Source organism: Canis lupus, chromosome 25 (assembly GCF_003254725.2).
Source record: "Canis lupus dingo isolate Sandy chromosome 25, ASM325472v2, whole genome shotgun sequence".
In the NCBI taxonomy this organism is placed as follows: Eukaryota; Metazoa; Chordata; class Mammalia; order Carnivora; family Canidae; genus Canis; species Canis lupus.
Genome location: NC_064267.1, coordinates 25257444 through 25273689, shown reverse-complemented (window position 1 = coordinate 25273689; position 16246 = coordinate 25257444). Strand labels below are relative to the sequence as shown.

General features: G+C 32.6%; 1 protein-coding gene across 7 annotated transcripts in view; it reads left to right on the top strand.

Annotated features, from left to right (window-relative positions):
- GLRA3 (glycine receptor alpha 3) overlaps nucleotides 1–16246 on the top strand; it is a 207616-nt gene that overhangs the window by 48185 nt on the left and 143185 nt on the right. For all 7 annotated transcript variants that reach the window (XM_049101298.1, XM_049101299.1, XM_025462876.3 and 4 more), the window contains one exon: nucleotides 5950–6017. In XM_049101298.1, the coding sequence (XP_048957255.1) occupies nucleotides 5950–6017 (68 nt within the window). The remainder of the gene's footprint in view (nucleotides 1–5949; nucleotides 6018–16246) is intronic.

Here is a 16246-nt window from a genome sequence, read left to right as displayed (position 1 = left end):
AAAACATCTGCAAGTACTGTCATTTACTTTTCGGGCCAATGATGGCTAATGTAATAACAATTTAAAGGCACAATTTGCCATATGGATGCTAAAGCAATTCTTTGCTCTGCTGCTAAACATAGCAGTGTATTAGATGGATGTAACAGCTTTTGCACTGGCACTGAAAAGTAGCAGATTGGCCAAAGACTGCTAAACAGGTGCTCTCTGTAATGGCAATAGAATATCTCATCTTCTCTGAGCTTCATTCTCTGTAAAATTTTTGAGTATACATATTAATAGCTAAGGTAGAAAGATTACTCTAAGATTGCTGCTCTGATTTGCCATAGACCAGAAGCTTAAATTATAAATATAAGGCTTGATAAACATTATGGTACTGTATCCACTTCCTTCTTTGTAATCCATCTCCACTGTCACTGCCTTGGTCAAGGCCATCCTATCTCCCACCTAGACTAAAACAATAAATTCATGTGTTCTCTGTCTCTAAGCTTTTGCCATCTATAACAACTCGCTGTGTTGTGTTGATTCACTATACAACCATGATTAGAAATCTGTAATGGCTCCCTCATCATCACAAAGTGAATTCCAAGTACTTTGTATCACATCAAAGACATTCCATGTTATAGCCCAAGACTACCTTTAAAAACATGACTTTCACTTTCAAGTTGCTTTACACTTTTAGAATGTTTTAAAAAATTTTTTAAATAAAATTATATCTATACATATATATGTATATATGTACATATATATATATACACACACACACATATATACATAAACACATATTTAAAGGGCATGTCTACTCTATTTTTGAAATTTGGAATTAAGGTTTAGTGCCTGAATTCATTCACCTTTCTTTCTGCTGAAGAAGAGAATATACACATAAGTAGTCAAATGGGAACTGTATGGCACTTTTGTGTATTCTAATAATCAGGCAAAGAACACATGTGACAACCAATGGAATGAACCAAAGGCTTATACCTCAGTGACTTACTGTACTGCTACATGAAATTTAGACTCTGATACCAGACTGGCTTTCTGCCATTAGGAGGAGCTTTTTGCATTGGTTTGGAGGCATATTGAAGAGGCAAGGGCTGTGAGTCTATTTCCTATATTATAAAACATATTCCCAATCAGAAGTAGACTTCAATTAGCCACTCCTCCTATGACCCTTTGTTCTTCTATGGAAATGCATTATTTTCCTTATTTTACTCATTGACCTTGGATGCAAGCCTCTGATCAACTTGGGATGCCAGAGCATTTTAGACAGAAGGCAAATTCCTCAGAGGAGCCTTCCACCGAACTTAATACTGCTACTTTCAGAATCTTCCTGGAATCATTAGGAAGTGCCATGAAGCCCAAGAGACACTGAAATGTATCCAAACAAATAGCACTCACTTCAGGCTCCCAAAGCCTATACTGAATTTCCACTTTCATTCTATTTTCACCACCACCATGTAAAATTATAAAGTAATAATTAAATTTAAAGGGTGAGATGAAAAAACATAATAAAAAATGCCTCATTTTTTATTCAATGTCCACAAAGAAATTAAAGTCCCTAAAATAAAGCCCCTGCCTCTTGCTAAATTAAAATAAGAAAAATCAACTGCCCACCCCCCTCATTGTTTTATTAATTCCAATTTCACCCAATGAGTTCACAGTCAGATGAAGCAGGCAGTTTTATAGTGACAACAATATACTGGGCCATGTTTCCCAACATGGATGCACTTCCATCAACATTTTATCGAAAGATGATTTTTTTTGAAAGATGAATTAACCCAAATACCAATGTCCTTGTGTTTTTCCTTTTCCAAAGGCTGTGTGTCAATAGAGTGCAGAAGAATTTGTCTCAAGCTAAGCAATATTCCCTATATTCATATTACTGTTAGCAGCAAAAGAAAATAGCAAAGTTTGAGCATTCTCTAGAAAACAATAACTTTGAAAATATGAATGATTGATTTTAGCTTTTCAAAATTGCCAGATACTTGTACATATTTTAGGGTTCAGTACTTTAGACTTATATTAAGTCAAAGGAATCTAACAGTTAATTGTGACTTAATACTTCTCTTGTAATGGGATAAAATAATCAGGATGTAAGATTCATGCTTTCTTCTCTGTCACATATTGATGTATAAGACACCCTTATTGTCTTAAAAATTTTAAACATTTGTAAATATTTAGAAATAAGAAAGAAATATTTTTTAAAAATCTGTCTACTAGTAGTCAAATAATTATAGCACCTCTTGGATTCAGGACTTTCATGAGATTTTCTTGTTCTTTAACGTCCATCCTTCATATTTAAAATAATTTATTTTCTATTTCTGTTTAATTTTACATTCTACGCATCTTGATGGTCAATAGATTTTGGACTCTTTCTAACTGTGCAGCATTTACTTGTTTTATTAGCATTGTTGATCAAACTTATAATAGGCCAGTCTCTAATCAAAATTAATGGCCTTGTATCTTCAAGGCCTAACTCTAAGTTCTGACTCTTCCCTATTTCTTCACTTCTAAGAAAATCTTTCATTTTTAGCCCTATAGTATAATGGGCACAGAGGTTCCTACTCTGAAGTTCGTTAGGCCAGTGGTTTCCAGCATTGTTGTACATCTGAATCACCTGGGGAACTTTTACAAATATTGGTGTTTTGGTTCCATGCCATATCATCTAGGTTAAAATCAGGTACAGATTTATTTTAAAGATTATTTCAATGTGCATAGAATTCATTGGCTTATGGATCATGAGCTTCATTTTTGAATAATTTTGTTGTTTTTCCCCCTGTCATATTCAAGCAAGACAAATGGAAATGAGAAAATGAGTACAAAAGCAAAGATGAAAATTGTGCACCAGCAATCAAGAAAATGAAAATTGAAACCACAAATAATTTTCAACTATTCTAACTAATGAGGCATTGTTATGTTTTTATTTTTTTAATTTATTTTTAAATATTGGCACAAATATTTTTTATCTTTACAAAGGATTGAGAATTAGAATGGCTTTGTATATTTTTAATAGCAATACAAAAAATAAAAAAATAATGAGAAATATCTTTAAAATTCAGAAAAAAAACCTTTCAGCCTAAAATTGTATACCAAAATTAGGTGTTAATTGAGAGGATGTTTAAACAAATTGTGAACAAACAAATTCTCCAAAGCTTCATATCCATATGCACCATTTCTCCAAAAATTACTAAAGTACATGCTCTACTAAAATGAAGAAATAGGGGTGCCTGGGTGGCTCATTCAGTAATGAATGATCCGAGGGTCTCAAGATGGAACGTCACGTTGGGCTTTCTGCTCAGTGGGGAGTCTGCTTCTCCCTCTCCCTCTGTGTGCTTGTTCTCTCACTCACTCTCAAATAAATAAATAAAATCTTTAAAAAAATACAATGAAGAATTAAACGAAGAAAAACGAAAATATGCGGGCCAAGAAAGGAGATCCCACCAAAGAGAAGATAGAAGTAATTCCCAGTATAATGATCATGTGAGATCATAAGATCACTGCTAGGTTCCAAAACAAAAAAGTCTCATTTTGGAGTAAATGCAAAGGACAATAAAGCTAATAAAATGTGTGATGAATCTGACATTGAAACATAATTTAGACATTTTAGAACTTGTGGGTAAGTTAATGATACATATGGAGGAAACTATGTAAAATACGTAAAGCAATTATCAACCTCCAGAAAATGTTTTTCAGGACAGGAAAAGTAGTCATAATTTATCGTATGACTTAGTTGGAGGTATTATTCACCTTGTCATGATATAAAATGTATATACGAATCTAACAACATGACAATGCAACAGTATCTGTGTCCTAGGAGGACAGAAAAAAAAAGGTTTATGTTAATAGGGATGGTGATAATGTTTGATAGAAAGCTAAATCCTCTTCTGCTGTGGAGGCATCCAAAACTGGAGCACTTAAGAGTAGCAAAATAAACTCATTATTTAAAGAAAATTAGGTAAATCCCCAAAGAATCCATTAAATAAATTGAAGGGATTATCTCTAGTGAGCAGGGACATAGAGATACAGGGCAAGGGGCTGCTATCTTAGATAAGGTTTTTGTGTGTGGCATTATCTATTAGGTGAGTTTAACTCATAGAGTTATTTTAATCCCTACCACATACTATTTCAGCTTCATAACAAAGTCAGTAGCCAGATAATGGAATCCTTTGGATGTAATGTTATGTGAAGATTGTGGGACAACCTGATGTGATGGGGAAAAAGAATGATTCCTAGAATCAGACTGGTGATTCAAATTCTAAATGTACTATTTATTAGCACCTTATGTCATCCTCTCTGAGCTTTAATTCACTATTTTTAAAATGGTAATATTACCCACTGTCAATGTGATATGGGTTAAATGGTATCTATGAATCTGCACAACACCTGGTAACGAGAAGTACTCACCAATTTATAAGATCTTATTCCTTCTACTCTGCTAAGTAATAATCTCATTGGGTCTTCTTTAATTTGGTGTACACAGTTTTAAATATTTAGTAAAGGAGTGAATAAATGGATCTCATAAAAACAAAATTTGTTGGTTTTATGATGAATGCTAAATCAGGCACTTATAGGGACTTCTGGAATGGTGGAGCAATGTTCTCTGTAAATTCACTCCTCCAAAAAAGAGCAACAGAAATACTGGAAAAATGGTCAAAATGAACCTTAAAAGGCTCTGAAAAGCTTGCAACACACTAAGGAATGTGTAATTAACAAACCAATAGGCTTCTCTAGAAACAGAGTATTTAAATAGGTTCCACTCCTGAGCTCTTGGTAGCCTTGAAAACCAGAAGCCTCTCAACCACAGAAGCTGTACAGTCCAGGAGCCCAGCATGTATCAAAGGCCGGCCCCTCAGAAAGTCCATCTCCACAGCTATGTTACTTTAACCTGGCCTACTCCTTAGAGGAGTCCCAGTCAGAGGGCTTATCATTATTGGGCAATGACTGGGAACTCTCCCAGTAGGACAATCCTATCCTTGGGCATTTGTTGAAAATGATTACAAGAAAAGGTTTAACACTGCAGCTGCCTAAGGCTGGGATACCAGTTGGGCAAACAAGAGCCTGAACAAAAATTTTTAAAAGATCTGAAGAATGAGATGCTCGTAGGCAGCTTTGAAAAGCTCTAATATCCTCTTGTAGATCTAGAGAGTACACACAAGTGTAAGGCTGTGTCCCTGCCTAGGAAAGACCTGGGAGGTCCCCAACCTCTCACCTCTGGCTGACCTCAAACCCTGTGCAAGAAAGGAAGTGAAGGTAAAGGCCTGAACACTAAAGGGATCCCTCCAAACAAACATGAAGTCCCTGGCAAAGGGTGGAAGATGTATTGACTCAGGGCAATAAGGTAATCTGACCAATCACTAGTTGACCACTAAGGTCACTGAGCAGAGACCTCAGTGGCTGCACACCATAGGGAAATGCAGACATTTTTTAGGTAAAGTGATTATTTAGTGTGATTAGTGACGTACCTGGATAAGTCACTAAATAGCAAAGAACACCAGCAGAGACCATTTGTGGGATGCAAGTGGAGGTCTGGTTTCCAGAGTTGCCACATTGTATTATCTAATGTATCCAGTTTTTAACTTCACAAAAATTAAGTGACAAAAAATATGCAGCAAAATAGGGCCCATAAATAAGGGGGGGAAAAAAATAGAAACAGCCTGAAGGTGTTCAGATGTTAGATTTACCAAATCAGGCATTTACAAAGTTACTAGAGATATCAAATCAAGGAAACTGAGACTAAATGAGATTAATGACTTGCATAAGGGCCAGCATCAGTGTTCAAAGGAGACTATGAATTTGTGATTTCCAATTCAGATTATTCACAGAATCGGGGCGTATACAAATATAAACATACATATTTTCTTTTTTAAAAAATAATTAAAATAAAAAATTAATAATGAAAAGCATGGAATTATTTGAAAATAAAGAGCCCTTATGTTTTCATCTCTCTTTCAGGTCCTCCTGTTAATGTCACATGCAACATATTCATAAACAGCTTTGGCTCCATCGCTGAGACAACAATGGTAGGCATGTTTACTTTGTAACAAGTTTCACACTAAAGTCATTTGTAATTACATGAATGACAAATTTTCTGCTGTGTTATGTAATTTAAAGCCAAAATTAATATAATGAGATTTTTAAAAATAAAATTAATGGTATAATTAAATTATAATCAACTGCGAATAATAATGTTTCATTTGGTGATGGTATATTAGAGAAATAAATATAAGTGAAAACAAGATTGATTTTTCCCATTTTGGTATTTAAATATTACCTCAAATTAAAACTAAAATTTTACCATATAACTTATTTCTTTTCTATGCTTTTTAATAACCAGACATAAACATAGGAGTAAATAATTTCATGTTCAATAATTCTGTATATTTATAATATGTTTATAATATTATTTTAAGTATTTTATTTTGTTTCTTTTCCAAATGAATATAATATTTGCTAAAATATCATAAGTATTTTGTGAATTGTGGTATATGCCTTACTTTACTGAAATTCATTGAACAGAGACTTCATTACTATGTAATCGAGAACATTTTATATAATGAAGTTATTAAGGCCGAAAAATTATCATTACACAGCAAATTTATTCTAATTTGAATTTTATAGCTTTCTCTAAAGATCATGTTGTGTCTCTACTTTGCACTGCAGCCTTTATTGTGCATTTTAGCTGAAATAAAATGCAGAGATAGACTCATGAATCACTGGATATCTGTAAAATCAGCTAGCAGGCAACTTTTTTTTTTTTAAATTGAAACTGTATGGTGGTTCTTAAATTACCTAGAATTATACTCCATTCCTAAATTTAGCGAGTATAATTTGCATTAATTTTCAAAGTTGATTTTAGCTAAAATAGGATGTAAAATACTTAAAGATTTATTAGCTTCCAAAACCATTATTAAGTAGAGAGCTATGTTATTGTACATACCTCAGAACGACTTGATAGAAAATTTTCTAAGGAAAAATAATCTAATATGTAAATTATTATGGGTGGATGTAGAGATGTGCATGTGCGTACAGGATCTATCTCAATAGGAAGAGACTTAGGCATCTTTTTTTTTTAATTCTCTTTTTCTCATGTATGCAATATTTAGTCACTTAGTGGCATCTTTGTGGTTTTATCAAACTCAATATAATACAATTATAGTAAAAACATCAGTGAAGAAGAACTGAGCTCACATATTTGCATTATATAGAATTATCTTAAATACAGTGTATAAATTAATATGAATGTGTGGGCAGCCCTTGTGGCTCGGCGGTTTGGCGCCACATTCAGCCCAGGGCGTGATCCTGGAGTCCCGGGATCGAGTTCCGCGTGGGGCTCCCTGCCTGGAGCCTGCTTCTCCCTCTGCCTGTGTCTCTACCTCTCTCTCTCTCTCTCTCTCTTCCTACCTATCTCTCATTAATAAGTAAATTTTAGAAAAATCCTTAAAAAAATAATATGAATGTGTGTGTTTGTGTAAACACAGAGAAAATGCAAATAATTTGCTTACATAAGCATAGTGTTGTTCTGGTGCAATTCTGATTCCAAAATGACTATAATGCTGTTTTAGACTCTGATGTATTCTAGATTCTCATTGAATATCTGGCTGTGATTTATATCCTGCATTTGTACTATTGGGGAGAAAAATTTTCTTCTACCCTCAAGATTCTCTTGGCTGGTTTAAGAATTAAATTGACATGAGACAGGTAACAGAAGAAAATCAAATTTAATAACATACATCAGAAGAATTCACATAAACAGAAAAGATTCCAAAGACAGGCAAGATGCGGTACATAGGTCATGCTGAACAGAAGGGGAGAGAAGTCTGGGACCTCAAAGCTAAGGAAAGCAATTTACAGGAAGATGAAAAAGAGTAAATGTTTGGTAAACAAATGTTTGCTGGCCAACTCAGAAACAGTGGGATATTGAGAGGACTTTGATCAAACAGGCCTTGCTGGTTCCTACCTATCTACCCGTCCTACTTCATATTATAACTATAGTTAACTATGGTGCTAGCTCCCTTCCTGGAACAGGTCCTCTATCTAAATCCTTTTAAGCAGTTAGTAAAAGAAAAACTTCTTGAGTTTTCTGTTTCTTAAAAATAATCAACCTAAAACAATCCATATGCCAAAGAGACACATTTTGGGGTGGAAAATTTTTTCCTCTACCATACATTCCTAGTCCGAATTGTGTTTAAAGATGAAAGAATCTCTGTTGGCTTTTTTCTACTTAGACTTTTCAAATTGTATTTCGAGCTCTGGTAACTTTCTCATTTGAATAGCTGCTATACACACTGTAAAATCTTGAAAACCTAAAAATATGTTTATACTTTCTCTTTAGCAAGATCTCTTTCACAAAATACTTTGGGCAGCAATAGTTGGAAAGATTTACAGCCTTACTTATCTTTCTGGGGTGAAGGAAGAGTCTTGGGAAAAAAGAGAAGACGTCACCAAATTTCCTTCTCATTAAAACCAGAAAGATTGTCAGGTTCCGGAAGGTCTTTGCTTTTTATAATGTAATTCATCAGTCTACTGCTAAATGGTTGTGGCGCACTATATAGAGGATGACTTCACCAGCTAAAATTTCTTACCTTTATGGAATGCCTGGATGACTCAGTGGTTGAGCCTCTGCCTTAGGCTCAGGGTGTGATCCCGGTCCCCAGATTGAGTTCTCTGGATGGAGGGAACTCCCTATTGGGTTCTCTGGATGGAGCCTGCCTCTCCCTCTGCCTGTGTCTTTGCCTCTCTGTGTGTGTCTTTCATGAATAAATAAAATAAAATCTTTTTAAAAAATTAAATTTCTTACCTTTAATAATTTTAGATTCCCTTTATTTTGTGTAACATTAATATTATTAAAATAATCTTACACAAAAAGATTGCAGAATATTGCAAATATACTCTTGCAGTGACTCTTCTTGGTTTAATTTCCCTTCTCTAACATAGGAATTCTTTCCATCTATATATATTCTATCATAATGTATTTTTCTGGAAATCATTTTTAGCATCTATCATCTTCCTCTTCAGAATCAGGCAACATCAATGAACATTAATCAGGCATCTCAGAGGTTAAGTATTATAAAATTTACTATGTCTATGTTGGTTATCTTTCTTTTTAGTCTTCTAAACTTTTAAACAGGTGATATTATTTCTATGCATATAGTCAGATTTAATATTTAAAAGAATTTTAATGATATCATATAGAAGAGCTGCAATATGGTGTCCATGTGCATAGGAATGGAGAGAATTAAGACTTACTGTTATATTTATATCTTAAGATTCATAGAATATTTTCCTACAACTTGTTTAGATTGGTATATTTTATTCAGTTTCTGCCATCACAGCTCTGCAACTAAACTTTGTCTTGTTATTGTAGTTGCTATAATATTGTTCAAATTAATTTATTTATATAAAACCATTTATATATATTTAAAAATATTTACACTTCTTATACTAATATAGTTTATTTTTGTTTTTTTACAACACAAATAGCCTAATTCAACTATGACAATGTATTAAAATTGTGAGGATGGAATTTCAAATTACCTATAATCATTAATGGATGTTGTTGCACCTGAGATCTCATATCTAAAATAAATCCAAATAATTCTCCCAATCTTTGCTTAACAAAGACCTTAACTGTCTTCAATGTCTGTTTACTGACCAAATAATTAAGCTCCCTCTGCTGGTCTAGTTTCTCACCATTGTATCTCTCCTCTTTTTTAAATTCATCTTTAGTTCCATTTGAGATAATTATTTGATTCTTGAGAAAATCTCTCTAGTAGATATTCTATATATTTACCCATTTGTTTTAAAAAATAAGTTATTCAAAATTTTAATGTATTTTGCATTTTCTTCTTGCACGAATTTTTTTTTTTTTTTTTTAATATTTTTGTGTGTTGGGGCACCTGGGTCTCTTGGTTGGTTAAGAGTTTAACTTTTGATTTCAGCTCAAATCATGATCTCAGGGTCCTGGGATCAAGCTCCTGGCATCATCAGGCTCCATGCTTAGCAGGGAGTGTGCTTGGAATTCTTTCTCTTTCTGCCACTCCTCCATTTGTGCTCTTTCTCCCCTCCTCTCTCACATAAATAAATAAATCTTTTAAAAAAATTATATGTGCATCTTTCCAATAACATAAATTCTAATTTATTTTTAACTGTGGAACTTGTTATTCCCCAATATTTATTTGTCTAATTAACCTAATATAGTTCCAACCATTCTCATTTGAGTACAATTTTATTATTCTTGACACATAATGGTGAATGCTTTTCTATAAATATCCTGAAATTTTTAAACTTCCCTATTTGTTTTACATTTGAGTTATGTGTCATATATAATGAGATTCTCTAAGGACATGTTCAGCCTCCATTATTCCAAGTTCACATTCTTAAGCAGGCAGTGATTTAACAACTATTGGAAGCCACAGTTCTTTAAAAAAATTTTTTTAATTAAAGATAAAAGTGGTTTACCATCATTAGAGTCATTCTTGTTCTCCTTTTGTGATATGACCTTGGTAAGGGAGGTATGTCTGTCCTACCTTCTAAACATGTGGTAATGAAAGAGGTTCATGATTGTTTTTATTGCTTCTATGAAGGAAGCTCAAGATCACATTAACGTGACTCTTGAAAAACCTGTTATGAGTTGTGGATAAGGCTTAAATGCTAGGATGAAAGCATTTGTAAGTTGGACTTTAAAAAAAAAAACAAACATATCTGAATGTAGTAATTTGGGTGTGTATGTATAGCACTTTCTCAAACTGAATATACTAGCTTAACCTCCTATCTTCAGAAAACAGATGGCTCTCCATCTTGTTACACATATGTTAGAGTTAGAGAAGTACTCGGCTATCTGCCTTAAGTCAATATTTACTCATTGAACCATTACTTTTCACTAGTGCTGAAAGAATAAATTGTTCTTACAAAATAAAAACAAAAAAGGTTGGATAGTTTTGATATAATAGGTTTTCAGGTGTTTGTAGACAGAAATATATGGGAGGTTTGGGTAAGAGCATCTGAAGATCTGCTGTGATCTCACAGAATTGTCAAACTGTACATTTTCTTTATTTTTCACATAAATGATGGGTTCACATTTTAGTTGCACAATAATCATGCATATGTAGATGCTACTTTGAATCATTGGATGATTATAATCTCCGAAGAAATCCAAAACTAGTATACCATAAAAGATTTACAGTGTCCATTACAGATTCTTAATGGAAAATCCTACACATTCTTTTTTTTGAAGTATATCTTAGTTGTTTTAATCAAATAGTTATTACCTATGCAAAATACACTTTGCATAGAAAAGTAACACTAATGTGCCTATCATCTTAACAAAGTAAACATCAAAAATAAATTGAAGCTGACCATATACTCTTGCCCCAGACACTGTTTCCCTACTTTCCAAAAGAAGCTTTTTCCCTGAATTTGATATTAAGACATAAATTCCATTCTACAATCATGAAAACATGAATAAAATGGTCATACTGTAGTGTCCACATGTAATTTGATTTTTGGGCTCAAATTTATGTTTTTTGAGATAAGCCTTAGGCTCTTCCATTCATTTTCATTTCAGGAAGTATTCCATATTGTATTTGTATTGTATTTATCCATTCTACATTTGATGGACATTTTGATTGTTTTTAATGTTTTTACCACTATGAAAACCCTGGATTGAAAATTGTTGCACATTTTCTTCTACTATGCATATGCAGAATATTCTATAGGATATATACCCAGGAGTGGAATTATTTGGTCAAAGGCTGTATTCTCAGAAGTGAAATTATTTGGCTCAAATATTACTAAATTGTGCTCCAAAGTGGCCATTCTGTCTTAAACACCTGCTATTAATTTTATGAGATTTTTTATTGTTTTACATCTCCCACAGCTAATGTTTACTCACTTTGGATATAATTTCTGTTATTACCTACTTCCTTGATTAAATAGTGTGGTTACGTGTTTTTCTTGATTTCTTTTTTTTTTTTTTTTTTGTCATTCTGGTGTCCTTGGTGCAAAATGACTTTTATATCTTTTGTACATTTATGCTTGTTTGTTTTTATAATGTATACACCAACATACACTACACACACACATATATTATTCTGAAGATGAATGCTCAGTTACATGCATTTGAAATACCAATTTTGCTTTTTTTTCAGTGTATTCATGATGTCTTTTGATGTATAAATTATTTCATTTTAATTTACAAAATCTACCCTTGTTTTACTCATTGGTTTGTGCTTCATTGTCTGAAGAAATCCTTCTCTCATCTAAGTTCATAAAGACATTTTCTTCTAAAAGCATTTTTGATTTTCCTATTTAGGTTTTAGTTCACCTGGAATTTTGTGTTGTGGTATATTTATATATGATGCGCAGTAGGCATTTACTTTTATTTATTTCACAATAGAATAATTACTTCTACAAATCTGCAATTGTACCTCTTTGATATGTAATTATATACATATATACCTATATATTATATAATATATATTATATTATATATATTAAATGAATCTGTTTCAAAATTCTTAATTTTGTGCCAATGGTCAATCTTTCTATGCCTGCACCAATATTATAGTTTTATTTAATGTAGTTTTAAATTGGATTTGATATTTAATAGGACATCTTTCCTAATACACAGTTTATTCTTTTTCAAAGTATTCTTGACTCTTCTTGGAAGTTTGTTTTTTCGTATCATTTTTGTATTATCTTGTCAAGTTCCACAAAATAAACTTGAATATATGGACGAGTGTTGAGAGAATGGTCACCTTAAAATATTGAGTTTCCCATCCATGAATATATCTCTTCTTTATTGAAATATTGTTTACTATTATTCAACAGACACACAATCTCTCATGAATTTCTTGCATATATTTTAATGTTAATTTCTCCTTTATTTTAAAAATATATATTTTTAAATTGCAACATTTTAGTCATATTTTCTAAATCTTTATTGCTGGTATGTTGGAATATGATTGTTTTATACATTGTTTTAATATGCTTTCATTTTAGTCCTAAGATTTTCTAGTTCCTTCATGCAATCATTTTATCTGTGAATAATATATTAATTTATTCCTCCTGGTCCTTATATACTGTCCATGTTTTACTCATCTTGCTGTTTTAGCAAAAACAGTATTGAGTGAAATATATATTGTTCCTGGCTTTAAAGGGGAAATTTATAGTATTTCTAAAATAAATGTTTGCTTCAGTTTGGTATAGATCTCCCTTACCAGAGTTAGGGCCCTCTTTCTACAGAACACAGAAATCATTAAATACAAAACAATCCCCAAAACAAGTAGTAAGTCTTCTAATCCATGAGCTAGTATATCAATTTATTTATCTTCTTCCGTTATTCTCAGTTACATTTTTCAGAGCTTGTCATATATTTTATTTGTTCCCAAGTGTTGATGTATGGTCATAAATATTACATTTTTTAATTTTTAAAAATAGTTTTATCTTAGAGTAGTTTCAGATCTACAGACGAATTGCAAAGATAGCATAGAGTTCCCCCATACCTCCTTCCCAGTGTCCTCTATTATTAACATCTTGAATTAATATATTTGTCACAGCTAATGAACAAGTGTTTGACACATTATTATTAACTGAAATCTATATATATTTTTAGTATTTACTTATTACTTCTAATGTCTTTTACTGTCCCAGGACTGATCCAGGATACTACATTATATTTAGGTGTCCTATCTCCTTATACTTTCCTTGTATTTTATGGCCTTAACAATTTTGAATATGGGTCAGGTACTTTGTAGAATGTCTCTCAATTGACTTTTTTTAATGAGTAGACTGGAATCATGTAATTTGGGAAGGAAGACCATGGAGGTAAAGTGCCATTCTCCTTACTTTATATCAAGGGTATGTACTATCACTTAGGACAGTATGCACTCTCATTAATAATGACTTGTCAGACTTCACCACTGTAATATTAATCCTTTTTTCACCTCTGTTGAAAAGCAGTGTACAGACCTTACTTAAGGATAGGGGAGGATTATTCTCCATGCCCTTGCAAGGATCATGTCTGCATATTATTTGGCATTCTTCTATATAGAACATTTATCTACTCTTCCCCATTTAAATATTTGTCCGATGATTTATTTATACCAGTATGGATTCATAGATATTTATTTTACACTTTGGGTTGTAATTCAGTACTATATTATCTATGATGTTCAAGTCATTACAGTTTTGGCCATTGGGTGCCCATTCAGTTGAGTCCTGTGTCCTTTCCACATATTCCCATAGTTCTGTTTTTGGAGCACTTTCTTGCATCCTGCCACTTAAAGATGTTCCAGACTCATCTTGTATATTCCCTGCTCCAGCCGTAGAATCAGCAATTTCTCCAAGGATCCCTGGTCCCTTTTATTGGAGAACAGTATTAGAAACCCAGATCTGGTTACTAGGTATGGTCATTGCTAACACAGTGTCATTGTTTCTGTGCCCTCCCAGCAGACAGAGCTTGGAAATGTGTGTGTGTGCAAATGTTATAATTTAAATTATATTTCCCAATTGTTTCTATGAACATGTAGACAGACAATTATATCTTGGAATATTAACATACATCCTAAGAACTTGATAACTTAGGTAGTTCTAGTAGTAGTTTGCCAATTTCTTTGTATTTTCTATGAAGATGTCCATACAAACGGTTAAGACATTTGTACATCTTCTTTTCCAGTATTCATGCTTTAAATCTCTCTTTCTTTTCTTCCCTTTTTCCCTCTTATTTTATTGTACTGGTTCACAAGTCCTGTACAATGATAAATAAAATGGATGGAGAATTACCACCTTTGTCTTTTTTTCTGATGTCTGTGAGAAAGCATGCAATATTTTGCAATTAAGAATGGTGTTAACTGTAGATTTCTCTTAAGTGCTCTTTATCAGATTGAGGAAGTTTTTTCCATTACTTGTACACTGAGGTTTTTTTTTTAAATCATGAATAGGCATTAAATTTTACTCAATGCTATCTCAGCATTCATGGAAATGATTGACTTCTCCATCATTCTGTTAGTATTATGGATTATATTTAATCAATCAAGTATATATTGATTTTCAAATATAAAATCATCTTTGCAGTTCTGGTATAAACTCCAATTGATCATAATATATTCATCTTTTTATATATTGCTGATTATTTAATTATCTGATATGGTTTAGGATTTTTGTTTCTATGTTCATTTTGGATTATTTAACTATAATTTTCTCTTCTTGCATTGTCAAGAGCAGTGTCTGGTATTAGTATTATACTATTTTCAAAAAATTAGTTGGGAAATATTCATTCTTCCTCTACTCTGTAAGATAATTTGTGTAAAATTGTCATCATTTCTTAAATAAGTATGATAAAATTTTGTAGTAATGCCATCTATGCTGGCCATTCTACTTGGGGAATGATTAAAATTATAGATTCCATTCTTGAACAGATAGAAGACTAGTCACTTTTTCTGTAGTGTACACTTAGCAAAAGTTTTTGTTTTTTATGAAATTTGTCCATTTCCCTAAACATTTCAAATTATTGACATAAAGTTATTTATAATACCATAGCACTTCATCTGAGGGGATCTTATTAATGCCTCCATTTTCAATCCTTTCATTAAAAATTTTGTTTTAGCTCCCTTTCTTCTTAGTTTATATATGGATTTCCTTTATCTGCTAGGAATTTTTGCTGCTTTCTGAACCTATAATTAATGTTAATCTTTTAAGAATAATAATACTCAAATTTTATCTTTCCATCTGTTCTTTCTGTAAAATCTATTACACTGAATATTCAGCACCTCATTCTCTCCATCAGAATTTCTATCTCTTTCCGTTTCTGTGATGTACATTCCTTATATTTAGGAATTATCATTGGTAAATTATTGGAAATCCACAAAAATCCCCCCAAAGCTGCACTTTCCTATCAGTCCATTTTAGACTCCTTCATAGCAAATACCTCAATTCATTCATGCACTATGATGGTGGCAAATTTTTCTTATACTGCTTTATTTGACTTTAAGGATGGCATTTAATTCCTTGTGTTGATTCAATTTAGACTTCATTTACATCCTATTGTTTTATTCAATTTAAAGTGCTCTTTATCCTTTTATTTTTTTAAAAGATTTTCTTTATTTATTTATTCATGAGAGACAGAGAGAGAGAGAGAGAGAGAGAGAGAGATACAGGCAGAGGGAGAAGCAGGCTCCATGCAGGGAGCCTGAAGTGGGACTCCATCCCGGGTCTCCAGGGTCAGACCCTGGGCTGAAAGAGGCACTAAACC